At 46.2% G+C, this 17091-nt stretch overlaps 1 protein-coding gene across 5 annotated transcripts in view; it reads left to right on the top strand.

The window, feature by feature from the left end:
* agap1 (ArfGAP with GTPase domain, ankyrin repeat and PH domain 1) overlaps positions 1-17091 on the top strand; it is a 201082-nt gene that overhangs the window by 135934 nt on the left and 48057 nt on the right. For all 5 annotated transcript variants that reach the window (XM_078291017.1, XM_078291016.1, XM_078291015.1 and 2 more), the window contains one exon: positions 10807-10911. In XM_078291017.1, the coding sequence (XP_078147143.1) occupies positions 10807-10911 (105 nt within the window). The remainder of the gene's footprint in view (positions 1-10806; positions 10912-17091) is intronic.

Genomic DNA, 17091 nt, shown 5'->3' with positions numbered 1-17091 from the left:
CCTTCATTAAGAGTCCAGCGCTCATTAAAACCACACACACACACACACACACACACACACACAGGCCGGGCCCTGGTGAGTCCGGCTGCTGGCGGACCCGGTCGGCTCTAATGAGAGCGGGGCGGGCTTCCACTCTGGGGCAATTAGCCAGCCCAAAGCCACAGCTACACACACACACACACACACGTGGACAGGCAGCAGACAACACAGACCTAAACACACTATATACAGATAGATACACACATCATATACACAAACACATATACATACACACGCCATACTAGCATGACATGACACACACACTTAGTCACATAATGACAGGGATACAAAGACACAAACACAGACATATATCCCTTAGCTAGAGACACACACGCATACACACACACATCCGCACACCCAGGCCCGTAATGGGTGAGTTAACGTGTGTGTGGGCGGGATAAGGTCAGATGTGTCACGTAGCCACTCATGCTGCGCCGTCGTAATCCCCTCCAAACAACGCCTCCTTCACCACGGCCTCAGCGCTGATGAGGGTTTAGACGCTCCGCTCTCAGAGGGAAGAGACCAGATCCACACAGCCGCGTGGTTTCCCTCTGAAGAGTCGGGGTGCGGGTTTAGCTTTTCTGCAGGTAGAGATGATAAAAACTGGACATATACACTGCGAGGGTGAGACAGTGAAACCGCAAGTGGCTTATACGACTGAAAAAGAGCAAAGAAAAATCAAAACGGCAAACAGAGATGCAAGCAAACTGAGAACAGAAAATAAGATAACATCAAAACTGGTACAAGTGGTAATACACTAAAAATCAACAAAATGTGATGTGAATGGAGAATGGTACAAAAACAACAAAATGCATAAATAACAAATAAGGGAAATTAATTAAAGTAAAAGAGCCCCTCGATTTGATGTGTCAGTGGGTTTTGGCTATAACTCTTTGAAGTTGTAGAAATGATTACAAACAAAATAAAATAGCAGATACACTGTCGAAGAGAAATATCTCCGTCCCAAAAGAAAAGAAGCAAAGAAAAATCAAGATAACAAACAAGATTAATTGGGTAACGACCTAAAATCATTTCAAAACTGGTAATGGTGCCAATGCTATGACAGGAGAATGGTACAAAAACAACAAAATGCATGAATAACAAATAAGTGAATTTAATTAAAGTAAAAGAGCCCTTAAATTTTGAGGTTTCGGTGGGTTTTGGCTGCAGTTTGGAGGCCTTTGTTTGGAACCTTGTTGAAGTTGCTCCTCTAACGATTTTTGCTGACGGTCAGTGTTTGTTACTGGGGCACTTTCAGGGTCTGCACAGGTCTGGAATTTTATGATTCCCAGGTCCTGAAAAGTTTGGGAATTCGACAAGAAATCCCAAAGTATGGAAAAAAGCTAAAAAATACACATAGACCCAGACCTACTATCATGTCACAAATTCAGATATCAGTTGTGAAGAATACTCTTCAGCTGTAGAGTGAGATGGCCAGTTTCTCAGCCACTATCTGCATACATCATATGAAACACCGTCCAAAATCCTCAAATCCAGTCAACAAACTAAGGTCTATAAGAAAGAATGGAATTATGAAATGCAAAATGTGTAGGGACCCTGTCTTAACAGGTTCACCCAAAGGTCAGGCACTTTCTCCACTCACCTCTACACAAACTTTGTACCGCACTTCCCATTCCTAGAGTAAGTGGATTTAATTATCCCAGCAGTATAATTTAGCTAAATTTCCCTCTATAAACACAAGTCTAGTCAGATTTAATGTGTTCGTTATAATAAACTATCCAGGGGGCACTGCAACCTGCACCAGGACCAAAACAGGGACACATGTGGAGCTGAAACTAAAATGACCCCCCACGACGCACCAGTGCCACATAAAATCACAGAGGAAACACTGGTTATACATGTAGCTGATTGGTTGCTGTTTTTTTTTTCTTTTTCTTTTTCCTTGAAGTGAGCGGATGCGGCCAGCTTTGTTTACAGAGGCTGTTGACGGCGCGGGGCTCCTCCGACATCTGCTCCGCGCTGCTAATTAGCCGATAATTACCGGAGAGAGAGACGCTCGCACATGTCTCTGTCAAGCGCCTGACCAAGGCACTTTGAAACCAACATTCTAACAAATTAATTTCCTCCACCGCAGCAGCCTCGCCGCTGGGACCGCGGACAGACTGGAGATGTGTTTTTTTTTTTTTCCTAAACCTTTATTTATCCGGGGAAGGTTGACTGAGCACCACGGTCTCTTTCCGCACTGCCGTGAGTTTCGCAGATTCCCACCTGGGAGCGGTAGGCCCGGTACAGCCGCCGTCTTCTACTGCCGGCCACTGAGCAGCTCTACTGGAGCGATCTGGGGGTTAAGCACCTTGCTCAAGGCCACCTCAGTGATAGTTAATGAGAGAGGGAAGAGTGTTTCATATTCACTTTCCCCGCGTAGATTTTCCCAGATGGTTAGGGGATTCAAACTGGCGACCTTGCAATCACAATCCCGCTCAGACGGATTTTGAAGGTTCAGAGAGGTGAAACGGTAATTGATGCTGACATGGATTCAGATTAGAAGTTTATTGTCTTCATTAGAGAACGATCTTTTTGGTAATACTGCACCTTCACGCTCCCAATTGCTAGCGTAGTTGGAGGCTGGACCAGCAGCTAAACTAGGATCCTGTGCAGCTCAATGGGTAGAGCAAGGCACTAACACTGCCAGGGTTAGGGGTTCAATTCCCACTGCGGTACTCTAAGGTACTTTGGGTAAAAACACCCACCAAATTGCGTGTATTATCCCTGACCTCCAACCGCACGACCTCCTACTGTAAATGGACAATTACTTTGCCCTCGGTTCCCACTGCATTGTGCCAGACTCTCCAGTACTTGCAGAAGTCTCAAGGCTTTGGACGGGTTCTTTTGTGAGGAGCTGATTAGTGTCGTGGTTGTAATTGCCTCTCGCGGGGTTGCAGACGAGCGCGGGGCTGGGTGGTTTTGACAAGTCTACTCGTCCCCCCTCGGCGCCGGGCGCTTTGTAAGGAGTTAAATTGGATGGTTAATTCGGGTGTTATTTACCCTGTAATTCATTAGTTTCGCCCCGCCATTGGCAGCGGGCAGGCTGTAATTTCACGCTTCGCAATAAAAGATGTCTCATAATCTGCTTCATTTAGCAGCCAAAGAATTTAATGAAATTAACTGCGGCCCTAATTAAGACGGTGAATATTAAAGACCTGCTATCAAGCCTTTAACGAGGGTGACACGATCCGCCTTCCGCCGGATTGGAAAAATATCATTTCCCTGGGAAAGGTTGTCACCGCTCGGAGCCATTTTGGCCATGATGACATTTTTGTCATGCACACTAACCCCTGGAAATTAGATTTTTCGGGGGGGGTGGGGGGGGTGGAGGATGTGTGGCGGAGGGGGGATGTCTTTCCCTTTTTAGTTTGAGAAATAATTAAAACAAGGAACACAGGCGTCAATCAAAGAGCATTTTTAGATTGTGCTCATTACGTCTCGCCATGGCGGTCTCTGCGGAGTGCTAGAGTGTTTGTTTGGCGCTGGGGTGTTGCTCCAAGCTCGCTGGAAGTGTCCCCGTGGTAGCTTTGTTGTTTTATGGTGTGTGTGCGTGTGTGTGTTTGTGTTCCGGTGTGTGTTTCGGTGTGCACTTGTCTGATGTTAAGCCGGACAAAAGCAATCAGCGCTGACCTAAGGGTCTTTCGCAGAGGAACAGGAGAGCATGTTTCCCTCCACATCCTCTCTATCCGCCCTCTCTTATTGTCAGAGCCGTGCGAGGGGCGAGGTTTTTTATCCGCTAATGAATTGAGACTGCTGAAGTAAGGTTTGGATAATTGAGTTTCTAATTAATTACCCAGAACTCTTATCAGATAAATCAGTGGCGGGGGGGGGGGGGGGGGCTCCTCTTCAACCCCCCCTCTTCTTCGTTGGTGTTTTATTTGATCTGGTGTACGTCCTGCTCCCCTGGGCCTGCCCTTCCCTGTCCTTGCCTCATCAACGCCGACCTTGTCATTGAGACTGTGACTGATGCTGGTGCCTGTCTGTGTGTTTGTGTGTGTTCGTGTGTGTGTGTGTGTTGATGTTACGTGTGTGTTCGTTTCCATGTGTTTGTGGCTTTGTGTGCATTGTAGTTCAACATCCCTGTCAGTTATTGAAAAAGTCATTGTTATCTAAGATTTGGGTCAACTGTGACATTTCTTACGTAGGGTAAGAAAGTTATTCGTCCATCGGTTCCTATGGTTGGTGATGCTACACTTCGCTGAAATTACCCTTTAAATGCTAGTTGTTTACCTGCCACAGTGACAGGTAGAATAGGCAAACGGACCAACCACAGCAGAAACTTATCCAGCATTTGTCTGCAGGTAATTTCCCACCCAGGTGATGTTTATCCTGGTGTGTGTCACATAGCAACAATCTCTTTCCCCCTTCTCCGTCTGGCTTTTTGTCTTCTCGGAGCAGCCGCGCCACTTGCCCTGATTAGGGAAGTGAACATTTTACCAACCTGACTGCAATCTCACACACCGACTCAATACGCACCGACAAAACACACACACTCTTCTGTCTGCGAGGATGATGGATGACCTGCGATCGCTCCTCAGGCCGGATCAGATGGCCGTCGCGATAGAGGAGGCATCCGGCGCTCCGTCAGGCTAGCGCCATTCCTCCCACAGCTCGCCCGTCACCCCCCCCCCTATCTCTGCTGTCGGCTCACCTCATGAGTTTGGGGGGGGGGGTGACACCTCTAATTTAGCCCCTTACTCTCTGGGGACACGCAAGAACAAAAGGACCCCGGCCCCTTGAGATCATCCTGTTCTGTGGAGGTTTTGTCCACATCTTCCCGGAGATAGCGCCTTCCCCGTATCTCCTAAATGGGCCGCTGTCAGTCCCTTCAAGAGACCCGGGGAGAGTCCATTGTCTGAGGAAAATAGGGGGGTGATTGAGTGATTAGAGAGTAGATTAGTCTGTATCAATAGATGGGCAGCCTGCCGGAGTAAACGAACCCCAGAAAAAGTTCCTTTATCAGAAGGTTTGTTTACAGCCACATCACTACCACTCTGGAAATCAGTACCAATTGTCTTTTGGAAGGTGTTTGTATGGTAAGGAGTTTATTTTTATTTTTATTTTTAAGGATTTCAGTACAGTTTTGAATCTTTTTTTTGTCTCCATAAGGGAAATGAAGTTTGGACACAGGATAGATAACAAATTACCAGAGCGAGTTCCATTTTTTGGACATACTATACATTTCCCGTTCATTAATAACAGGAGATTTTCATTCTTTCTGTGTTCCCGATCACATCTTTGGTTCAGTTCAACATTTCTCTTATAAGATGGACACCGCCTGAGTGTCTATTGTGGTCTTTCATCAAGAACCCTCAGGTATGAACCTCAGTCATGCCCTTGAACAGTTTCGGATGCGTTCGTCTAACGAATGACTTCATCTCTTCCCCCCCCCAAGCTAGCGACCTTTTCCTAAGCACTACCCCACAATACTTCACCGGGGCGGGGAAGTGTCTGGGCGCTAGGGAAGAGGGAGTATGTCCGGGGGGATTTACTTATTTCAGGAGTTCTGTTTTTTGGACATATAACTCCCATTAATTCCTAAAGAGAGATTCTTGATTCCCGGTTCTTTTCCGTTCCTCATCACATTCCTGGTTCAGTCCAACTTCATACATATAACACGGACCCTGCGTCTTCATTATGTTCTTTAAAGGAGAACCCGCAACTGTGAACCTCAGCGATGCCCTTGGACGTTTTCGGATGCGTCGCCTAACGAATGACTTCATCTCCTCGCCCCCCCAAGCTAGCGACCTTTTCCTAAGCACTACCCCACAATACTTCACCGGGGCGGGGAAGTGCCTCGCTACAGCGGAGGAGAGAGTATATCTGGGGATGTATTTATCTCCCCCCATTTATTTTCCCATGTGGAGACCTTGTGAGCTGTCATGGCCCCACCCCCCCGAAGGTAAAATAAGAGGCGACGTGTGTGTCACGGAGCCCGGGGAGGTGAATAATGAAAGATATTACCCATCAGGAGGATTTCGACGCGGCGTTCAATTAGCCTTCCCCTCGCGCAAACTGATCGCTTGTCATCCCCGCGATGGATGGCCAAAATTAATTCGCTGACTTCTCCCTCCCCAAATACCAGGTTTGGATGTGCGGTGTAAGAAATATTGGCTCACCCCTCAGTTTTGTGCAGTCCAGGCCTGCAGTGCTGGAGATGCATCAACCATCCACTTCACCGTCTTTCTAGGATCCTCGCTTCTCATTCACATTCCCTTACCTGCCCACTTTGTCAGCATCACTTTTAATCTTATACCTTACTAATACGAGTATTTTTTTTTACCTCATAACAATTATATAGTGTAATGGTTTTAGAGTTTTTGCTATACTTTGGAATATCCATTTCTAACTTATGAACTAAAGGTACAGAATCTTAAGGAGTACGACAAATGAATAGCAAGCTTTTTGTACCTTTCTCAACCAATTCTAACTTAGAAGATAGTTATTTTTTTCCAAAATAGTGTTAACACAGAAGACCCACAATATCAGCAGACCTTTTACGACCTCAAATGCTCGTATTTACCTTATGGTCTTGGGAATTCTTGCGTCCAGTGCTCTACCGACCTCTAATGTCTAATTTTGTCCTTTTGGTTTATAGTGGTTTGTCCAATCTTTTGTTTAATATTGGTTTTAGGATTCAGCATATGAATCGTATTAATTAGGGCCTCCTCTTGCTAAAATGGTTGACTGTTGAGTTGTTAACATTTAGTTGACTGCGGTTTTTTAATCACTCAGTTTTAGCGAGGGTTAGGGATAAAAAACTTATTGTATGAAGTTTTTCTTGAAAATTGTAAGGACATTTCTAGCATCAGAACAGTATTCATTCATAGGTATTGATCTCAGTAAACTCTAGATGTCAAGATCAGTTTGCATGATTGAGTGTATTTCCTGAGGGACGGTAATGTGCTACAACTTTGCAGATTTGTCTATTAAATGAGATATTCGATAATTTGATAAAATCCTTGGAGTATTAGCTGACCTAAAATTTCTTAATTGCGTTCAGCCCTAATGCAAAACCACACATGGACACTCATCCTCGCTCGCTCACTGTCACTCTCTCCTCTCTCCTGGTGCCTCTCTCTCTCTCTCTCTCTCTGCGGTCATGCAGAACGCCTGGAAACATGTTGGCGTTCGCTCACTAACAGGCAGTAATGGATGATCAGCTGGCCTGACAGCTGCACGGCTGCCGGCAGCTTTCACTTCAGAGCATTAGGAAGCTCGTCAAGTCGCGTTTAGCGCACAACGGGGAACCCCTGTTGTTCCAGCCGCACACACACACACACACACACACACACACACTGTTTCACTTCCTCTGGAGACGAGCTTAAATTACCGGGTTCGCTGGCAAGGTGTACACAACCCTGGCAGGTTTCAGGCCTGAACCTCTGTTTAATCCTGAACTGATGGTGCCCTCCATACCCGGTTCTTCTTCTGTGTATTACAAACAAACTGTTGTTGCTGCTGCCGGAAATGTAAAACGCATCACTTCCGGTGCGCCCAGGAAAGAGCTACCAGACACCGGCTGTTTAGAACGGTAAATGGAAAAGCTTTATGAACTGGATATAGGTTGAACCGCTATTGTGTTATATTGATCGGTGATAGGGAGTTTATAGGAAAATGGAGAAAAGGAATATTACTTGAATATTGTTTTACCCAGAGATGGTGTCGTGGTTAAGGCTTCACCTCTGAAACCACAAGTACCACTCCTGGTGTAAGACTGAATCCGGTTCAGTTCAGTACTTTATTGCCATCTCGACTTGGTTGATTGCGATCTGCTCACTTAAAACAGACAGAGAGGCACAAGAATTGTTAAAATGAACCACACAACATAAAAACACTCAAAACACACAGAACACAAAGTAAGACATAAGGTAGAAGCAATAAAATACCATAAGCAACGGCAAGTCGCCATAGTACGGCACCATCTTCCTTCTCTCATGTGTCTCCCTCTTAGGCTAATTACAGTTTCAGTGAAGAGGAAAAAGATGTGAAGTGTCGTGTGGAGGGCTGCCTTTTAACAAACTAAGTGCTCTCCTGATACCACTTCGCTGGTGTCTGTTACTAGAAGACTTTCCTGTCTTACGCTGCCTGGAACCTGGACAACCAGCAGCAGCTCAGATAGATCATCATCAATCACCGTTGATAATTAGTTAATGAAACCTTACTAATGCATCTCATACATTTAGTGCGACTTTAAAACATGTATTTGTCTTTGAAGTGTTTTATTACTGCAAAAGAAGGATAAATCAACCGAGACAAATGAGGTCTTTATCTACAAAACGTGAGACTCTCATCCAGTTGTTGTGTATTTTCACTTGGGAAAAGAAGCTTGTATTTAGGTTTTATCCCTCGCTCTCTCCCTCCCTCCCTCCCTCCCTCCTTCCCTCCCTCCCTCCTTCCACCCCGGTGAGGATGATGTATGGAGAATCCAGAAGCAGTTTATCAAAGCGGTTTATCCTGTTCCCTTATCGCACCCCCGAACCTGTCGACAGAGGACTCGGCTCTCTGCTGGGGGAGAAATCACTTCGACACAGTGAATGGATCTTGAGGCTTCGCTGGGGGTCACAAGAGCAAATTTCTATATTTATTATTGGATGACTTTCAATGTAATGTCTTTTCACTTTTGTACCCTTCATGTGCTGTTTGGTGTCCACTTCTATTCTAGTCTATTCTAGTGTAGTCTACTCTACTTTTGAGACTCTGTCAATGCTGTCTTTTGTGCACCAATCCAGGACTATATTCTTATAAAAACAGCCCGATGGTGTAATTAGGCTACGGGATAGTTTTGCTAAATGTTACATCATTACAGGGAGGTTACCGTTTTTTGCATTGGACTCCCTCTCTGTCACTCTGAAGTGCGCTTCCCGGCATCGTGTCACCGCCAATTACGCCGAATGTGCCGTCACCGGCGGCGGGGGTCACCCCAGGGCTCCCTCTTTTGTTCGAGGACCACCGGCCGCCTTAATGAAAGTTGAGCGGTCAGGGCAGGCGGAGAGCAGGCCTCTGTCCATCAAGCCGGCCTGTCCATCTCGTCCGTCCTCCTCCCCATCCCCCTCTTCTTCGGTGGTGCTACTGCCACACACACACACACACACACACACACACCCTTTTCAAGCCCTCTTTCACGGCTGGACTCTATTAATATCCTCTGTCGGAGTGTTAATGTTGTAGAGGTCCAGTGAAGTGACACGCGTGGCAGCCCGGCTGTAATTGCTAATCAGCGGACAGTTTTATCCCCCTCCGTCCACCGCCTCCCTCTACTCTCTCTCTCTCTCTCTCTCTCTCTCTCTCTCTCTCTCTCGTCTCTTCTTTTTCTCTCTCATCCATTTCTGATCTCCCTTGCTACCTCTCTCACCCTTGTGCCTTCTTTCGCTCTTATTTCGATCTCTCTCGATAGCCTCCTCTCTCCCTCTCTCTCTCTCTCCCTCTCTCCCCCCCCCCCCCCCCCCTCTCTCTCTCTCTCTCTCTCGTTCGCCTAATGAATCTGGCTGAAATGAAGTGTGGGTGGGCGGTCGGCCTAAACGGTCAGTCAGCCGCGGCTGATGTGCGTAGGAGAGAGAGAGGGAACGAGATGGAGAGCGAGAAAACGAGTGTGAAACAGGGATGTTAACAGGCCTAGAGAAAAAAAAAAAAAGAGTCAGAGAATTAACTAACTGCTGATTCCCTCCCTCCGCTCTTCTTCTCTCCGCTCTCGTCGAGGTCCTTTCTGCTCTGGCGCAATTCTTTGACGTTAAAATGTTGTTTTGGGGAGAAATTAACTGTTGGGCAAACTCTTATTTATTCCGTCTTCTGGTTTTGAGGTTGTTATCCACGGTCCGGGGCTTCAGAATGTGATTTGGCTCCAACTTAAAAACGCCTCCGTGCACAAAGAGCGGGAACGTCGACCGCTAAGACGTTAAGCGCCATAAAACACACAATTACAACGCCACGCTTCCATCGCAAGAGCTGAAATACCGTTTCAGTGGCGTGCGCTTTGTAGTTCGTAGGTCAGACGTAGCATTTAGGGCGTTAGGCATTATGCTCTTAGTCAACAGTGCCTTGACAACAGATCATACAACAACTTTTTGTGTTCCTAGAATATTTATATATGATGGAAGGTCCTGTCCTCACTAGAACTGCAATATAATTCTGGTGAAAGTACAGGCTGTGGGACTTTGTAGAAATCCCCTTTTATGCATTTATGCTGCATCTATCACATGCACATGTCACATGCATTTCCTACCAATATGGTGCTTTTTTATTTTTATTTACTTTTTATTTAACCTTTATTTATCCAGGTTTACCATATCTCATAGCTCATTGGCTGTGGCTGTCATTTGATTATAATCATTCGTTAATTTATTACAATCACCTGTTATTTTCCTACCAAGATGGCCGTGTGCTGATGGAACAGAATACTATGAAAACAGTGGTAGTCGCTCTTGATGCATCTAAACTGGATCTATCCTGCATTACTACTGCATTTGAAGACAATCCTTGAATGTTACGCATCAGAACCAAATTAGTATAAAACGTATCTCTGGTGTCTCTCAACCAGCTAGACACCAGATGATTCCTTGTAATTTCTAACAATCTGAAAAGAGAGCAGAACTTGATATTTTTCCAGACGGTTCCTCTTGGGGATGGAGCCAGTAGTAGTAGTAGTAGTAGTTCAGCCAGCTTCAGTCAGAAGTGGGACTTGTATGAAAGCTACATCTGCAGGTCCAGACAGAGCGACACTGTGGTGCTCAACCTGTGCTTCTGTGTTGTCCTCCTCCACAGGGAATGCTGCTGAAGAGAAGCGGCAAATCACTCAACAAGGAGTGGAAGAAGAAGTACGTCACGCTGTGTGACAACGGACTGCTCACCTACCACCCCAGCCTACATGTAAGTCTCACACACACACACACACACACAGAGCTAAATTGTAAACATTTTAAAAAGATGAACTCTTTCAACTGAATTCAACTTTTTAACCTTTCAAGCTGAAGCAAACACACTTCCAAGAAAATTGACTTTTCTATTTCGGATTGCCGCCATTCCCATGTTTGTCCGATATTTTTATGCAAGCAGGGTTAAATTCCCTCGTGGGCGTTCTCTCAGCACAAGCGGCTCTGTTAGATGAAGTTGGTAGTAATGTGTTGCAGTCTAAGTCCATTAGCAGAGCGCAGCGTTAAGCTAGCCGTTTGTTTTCCTGCCTCTTCCCTCCGCCGCCACACACACAACTCTCATTACAAAACCTCTCTCTGATTGCTTATTAGACTCCACCGCTCTGGCAACCCGCCCTGACCTCTATCTATCTCTCTGCTCGCTCACACATACACACACACACACACACACACACACACACACACACACACACACACACACACACACACAGTCTCACTCTCTTTCTTTCTCCTCCTACTCTCTACTCTATTTCCTTCAGACACATTTTCTGGCTCTCTCTGTCTCTCTCTCTCTCCCTCAATCTCACACACACACATACACACACACACACACAGCAGCCCATTAGCAGCCATACTAATACAAGTATGTGTGTGTGTCTGTTTGCATGTGTGTTTATGTCTGTGTTTGTGTGGATCTGTGCATGTGTGTGTGTGGGTTAATTTGTGTGTGTGTGTGTGTGTGTCTCCCTTAATCAGCGCAGCATCTCATTCCAGTAAGTGTTGGATGGCGTGGCTGGCCTAAACACTCTCTCTCTCTCTCTCTCTCTTCTCTGTCTCACACACACACACTCTCTCTCACACACACACACGCGCGCGGGGCCAGTGTGTTGATGGGTTGTGGTATTAATTAGGAGTGGGTCGTCATCTGTTTGCCCACGTTGACGTTGATGATGTGAATCTCAGGCTGTAATGTCTGCACTAATTGCCCCGGCACGCTGCCCTGTTGGCACAACACTGCCCCAACACCGCTTTATTACCACACTCTCTCTCTACCTCCCTCTCTCTCTCTCTCTCTCTATATATATATATATACCTCCCTCTCTCTACCTCTCTCTCTATACCTCCCCCTCTCTCTCTCTCTCTCTCTCTCTACCTCCCTCTCTCTCTCTCTATACCTCTCTCTACCTCCCTCTCTCTACCTCTCTCTACCTCCCTCTCTCTCTCTCTATACCTCTCTCTACCTCCCTCTCTCTCTCTCTATACCTCTCTCTACCTCCCTCTCTCTACCTCTCTCTACCTCCCTCTCTCTCTATACCTCTCTACCCCTCTCTCTCTCTCTCTCTCTCTATACCTCCCTCTCTCTAGCTCTCTCTCTTTCTCTCTCTCTATACCTCCCTCTCTCTACCTCTCTCTCTATACCTCCCTCTCTCTCTCTCTACCTCCCTCTCTATACCTCCCTCTCTCTACCTCTCTCTCTCTCACACACACACACACACACTTTCTTAATCTCATTCTCTTCATTCTCACACCGTTTCCCTCTCTCTCTTTTGTTCTTTTTTCTCTCACCCTCTCTCTCACTATCTCTCTCCTCACATTTTATCTCTCTATTCTCTCTATCTTTCTCGCTCTATCCTTTCTCACTTTCTCTTTCTCTATCTGTCTCTCTCAATCTTATTCACTCAATTTCTCCCTTTCTTTATTACCACACTCTCTACCTCTCTCTACCTCCCTCTCTCTCTCTACCTCTCTCTACCTCTCTCTCTCTCTCTCTCTCACACACACACACTTTCTTAATCTCATTCTCTTCATTCTCACACCGTTTCCCTCTCTCTCTCTTTTGTTCTTTTTTCTCTCACCCTCTCTCTCTCACTATCTCTCTCCTCACATTTTATCTCTTTATTCTCTCTATCCTTTCTCACTTTCTCTTTCTCTATCTGTCTCTCTCTCAATCTCATTCACTCTCACACAATTTCTCCCTTTCTTTCTTTTTCTCACTTTCTCTCTCTTTCTCTCTTTCTCTCGGTCAATATCGCTCTTTCCTCTCGTCTATTTCCCACTGTGTTTTCCCTCTCTCTGTCTCAATCTTTCTCCTCTCCTCACACATTTCTCTCTTTCTCTCTCATTTTCTCTCTTAGTATCACTCTCCTCTCCTACTCTTTTTGTCTCTCTCTCATTCTCTTTTTCTCTCTCAACCTTTCTCACTATCTGATTTTCTCTCTCCTTTCACACAGTATCTCTGTCATTCTCTTGCTCTCTCTCTCCTCTTTGTACTCTATTTCTCCCTTTTTATTATCTTTCTGTCTCTCACCGTCTCTCTCTCATTCTCTCTGTCCATATCACTTTCTCTTTCTGTCTCTCTCAATCTCGTTCTCTCACCTCTCACACACTGTTTCCCTCTCTCTCTCATTCATGCTTTCCTTGTCTCTCTCACCCTCTCTCTCAATCTAATCTTTGTCATTCTCTCTCAATTTCACAATCTCATGTCTCCCTGTCTCTCTTTCAATCTCACTCTCCTCTATTTCTTTCTCTCTGTCATTCTCTTGCTCTCTCTCTCTCTACTCCAATATTTAATCAGGCCTTACTGTTATTGTTAATTAAAATCAGAATAATTTCCCCCAACGCCACACTGATGGCCTGAGACACACAGACACAGACAGCGAGATGGATGGAGTGAAGTAATAAAAGTGAGGAAGCAAATCAGCGCAGTCGAATGAAATGAGAGCGTGCAAAAGAAACAGTGTTGGTGGGAAATGAAAGGAGAGAGGGTTCAAACCAGAGGCTGGGTGGGTTGGGGGTTCAATTCCCAGAGCAGAGGTAACTGAAAGGTAGAGCAAGGCACCAGCACAGCAGGGTTGGGGGTTCGATTCCCTCTGGGGCCCCCATACTAAAAAATGTATTCTTTCTTTGTACTGCGAGGCGCTTTGGATAAACACATCCACCAAATTGCACTTGTCCATCACCGATTGGAGTAGCTGATGCAGTAAATTAGTGTAAAAACTCATCGCTTAACACATCAACACACATATATACACACACATACACACAAAACCCCCTCCAGCGCCAAAAAGCCAGGTTTTCCCGAGCGCGTTGCATCTGCAGCTCGCGCGTCAATTAGAGTGTTTGCGGAGGCTAATCGAATGAAACTCAATCAGCGCCGCTAATTGCCCGACTATGTGCAAAGAAATCACATTAATGCCGCTAATTAAGTGGATGGCAATAGATGCCACCTAATTGGCAAGAAAAAAGTCTCCTCCAAGAAAAGGAGAAGACCGGGCCAAAAAAGCGAGTAATTAATCGCCTCTTGTCTTGTTGCGATTCTGAGCTGCGAGAGTCGGCCGTTAATGGCTTTTGAGGCTGGAATAATTACAAGGTGAGGAGTGAGTAAGAAGTAGAAAGAGAAAAATGTAAAAATGGTTCGGTAGGAATGGAGAGGGCAGGGCATCCCGCTGCGTCGGCAAGGTGAGGCGCCGCAAGATGTCGTGGAGTTTCGTTTGCAGCCCGTGACCTTCTTCATCTTCAGCTCTCCATCTGAAAGAGGAAGAGTCAACACACTCCACACACTCCACACACTCCAGCAACCCCCATTTCTCTTTCAATTCAGGGCTAACACACATCTTACCCCCAGTCTAAACCAGGGTGGAAAAAATATTACTAGTGACCGCCATATTATGAGGGTTGTAGGTTTCAGAAACGCCTTAAAATCATCTTTAAAACAGGAAAAGGGGGGTTAAGTATGGAGGGATGAGGGTCTCTCTCTCATCATTTTTTCCCCACTTACCTCTTTGGGGATTTGAACCGACAACCTCAGGGTTTTAACCCTACTTTACTAACCCTGAGGCTACAGTTGCCCCTTTGCATTTTGTGAGCCAAAATCACTGATAGTTTTCTGAAATACTTTTGACCTAAAAACAGCTCAACTTGAGGTGAAGTCCCTTGCCTCAGTCGGCAGACCATCTTGTTCACAGATTCTCCCAGCTGCTCCGGGGATTTGAACCGACAGCTTTCCCACCTCAAGCCCACTTCTCTAACCTCTAGTCTTACTGCTGCTGCATTGCTTTTTTTGTGAGCCTAAATCTGACGAAGGCCTGAAGTCGCTAATCATCTTCTCATGATCCTGTGGACCTCAAAGCGGCTCCTAGGCGATCCAAGGTGCTTTCAAACAGAGCAGTGGATTTACTAGTTGCAGTTCACTCATTGAGAGCGAGGCGGATATTTGCAGTCGGTGAAGAGCGTGCACAAGAGCTCCGCCTCCTGTGGGGAAGGAGAAACAGACACTTCATCTCACAGCCAGTCAAATTTTAAGGGGTTGACATCACTTACCATTGGAAGAATTGGAGAAGGTAGGAAGCTAGCTAGCGTTAGCGTACAAAATAGCTTCCTTGTTACCTACGCTTGTGCAGCAAAAGCAGTATATATGAGTGTTTAATGTTTGATTTGTGTTCAGTTTTTTATCGTAAAGAAACAGATTCAACAGCCTACTGTGTAAACGTACCATAGAAGAAAAACATCGTACGCTGTTGGGTTTTGTTGACGTTGCTGTGGGATGAATCTGGCCTGCTAACCGCCGTGTGGAGAGGCTGATCTGCCCTCCTGGGTGGAGAAGTTCGCCGATCTTCAGCGCTCCGTCCTCTCTCCTCCGACCTCTGGACCGCCATCCGTCGCCCCCATCGCTTCCTCCTTAATGCTTCCCGTCTGTCCGCAGTGCTTCTTCTTCTCCTTTATCTCCTCACTCGTCTCTTTATTCATCGATTGTGTTTTGGAGCTCGGCCGATATGGATTAGCGTTTCCCTCGGCGTCAGCAGTATCTGGCTGCCTGTTCGCTTTGCATTTTTCACACTGTCATTGGTGTAGTGCGCATTTCTGCATCCATTTATGCTAGTGAACACACACACATACACACACACACTCTCATACATACACACATACACATCTCTCATACACACAAATGTGCATACACAAGCTACACACTCTCTTCTGCACATGCTCATACACCAGCACACACTCTTTCACATGCACAGCCTTTGATATACACACACACACACACAGAATCTTAAATATGCATGTGTACACACAGTCTTTCACATAAGCATGCACCTACACACACACACACATACACACACTTGCTTTGTCATGCATGCAGGTGGGCACACATACACACACACTCTTAGAAACGTGCACATATACACAAGTTTTTATACACTTCGATACACGTGTGCATACACAAAGATACACACACTCTTCCACACATGCACACACAGCCTCTCTCACACGCACACACTCCTTTATTAATCTGAGAACACACACACACACAGATGAGCGCATTCATATACTCTCACACACACACTCTTGTAAACACATGCACACAGACGCAGACGTATACACACACTTTCTTTCTCACCCACACAAACAAATTCATACACAGACACACGTTCTCTCTTTCTCTCACACACGCACGCATTCTCTTTCTCTCGCTCACACACACACACACACACACGCCCCCCCCCTCACACACACCGTCACCACATGCTGTCGGTGTGTTTCGCTCGACGCGTGCGTCCCGGCCGGCTCTGCGTGGCGTGGACGATCGGGACGATGATGAAAGCTCCCCGATGCAAATGGAGACTCAATTACCTCGGTCAATCTGTCGGCGGGGGGGGGGGGTGGTGGTGGTGTGTGTGGGTGGGGTGGGGGGTAGTGGGGGGGTAGAGGAGGGGGGGGGGGGGTGTTACCCAGCGGGCCCCTGGCTCGAGGGCTCTCCGGTGGCTTGTTAAGACGCCGTCGAGAGCACTTGGCTTTGAATTGGCCTTTTGTCAGCCTGCTGCCAGAGGGAGGCGGCAAGCACAGCCTGCTGCTCCAACCAGACACACACAGAGAGAGAGAGAGAGTGTGTGTGTGAGAGAGTGTGTGTGTCTGTATGTGTGTGTCAATGAGAGAGCATGTTTGTGTATGTGTGTCAATGAGAAAGAGAGTGTGTGTGTGTGTAAATTACAGAGAGAGAGAGAGAGAGAGAGAGAGAGTGTTTGTGTGAAGAGTGTTTGTGTATGAATGTGTGTGTTTGCCTGTGTGTGTTTATGTATGAGTGTATGTGTGTGTGTGTGTGTGTGTGTGTGTGTGTGTGTGTCTGTATATGTGTGTCAATGAGAGAGCATGTTTGTGTTTGTGTGTCAATGAGAAAGAG

This window comes from Centroberyx gerrardi, chromosome 21, assembly GCF_048128805.1.
Source record: "Centroberyx gerrardi isolate f3 chromosome 21, fCenGer3.hap1.cur.20231027, whole genome shotgun sequence".
NCBI lineage: Eukaryota > Metazoa > Chordata > Actinopteri > Beryciformes > Berycidae > Centroberyx > Centroberyx gerrardi.
Note: the sequence above shows the minus strand (reverse complement) of the source record. Positions and strands in the feature narration are given on the sequence as shown.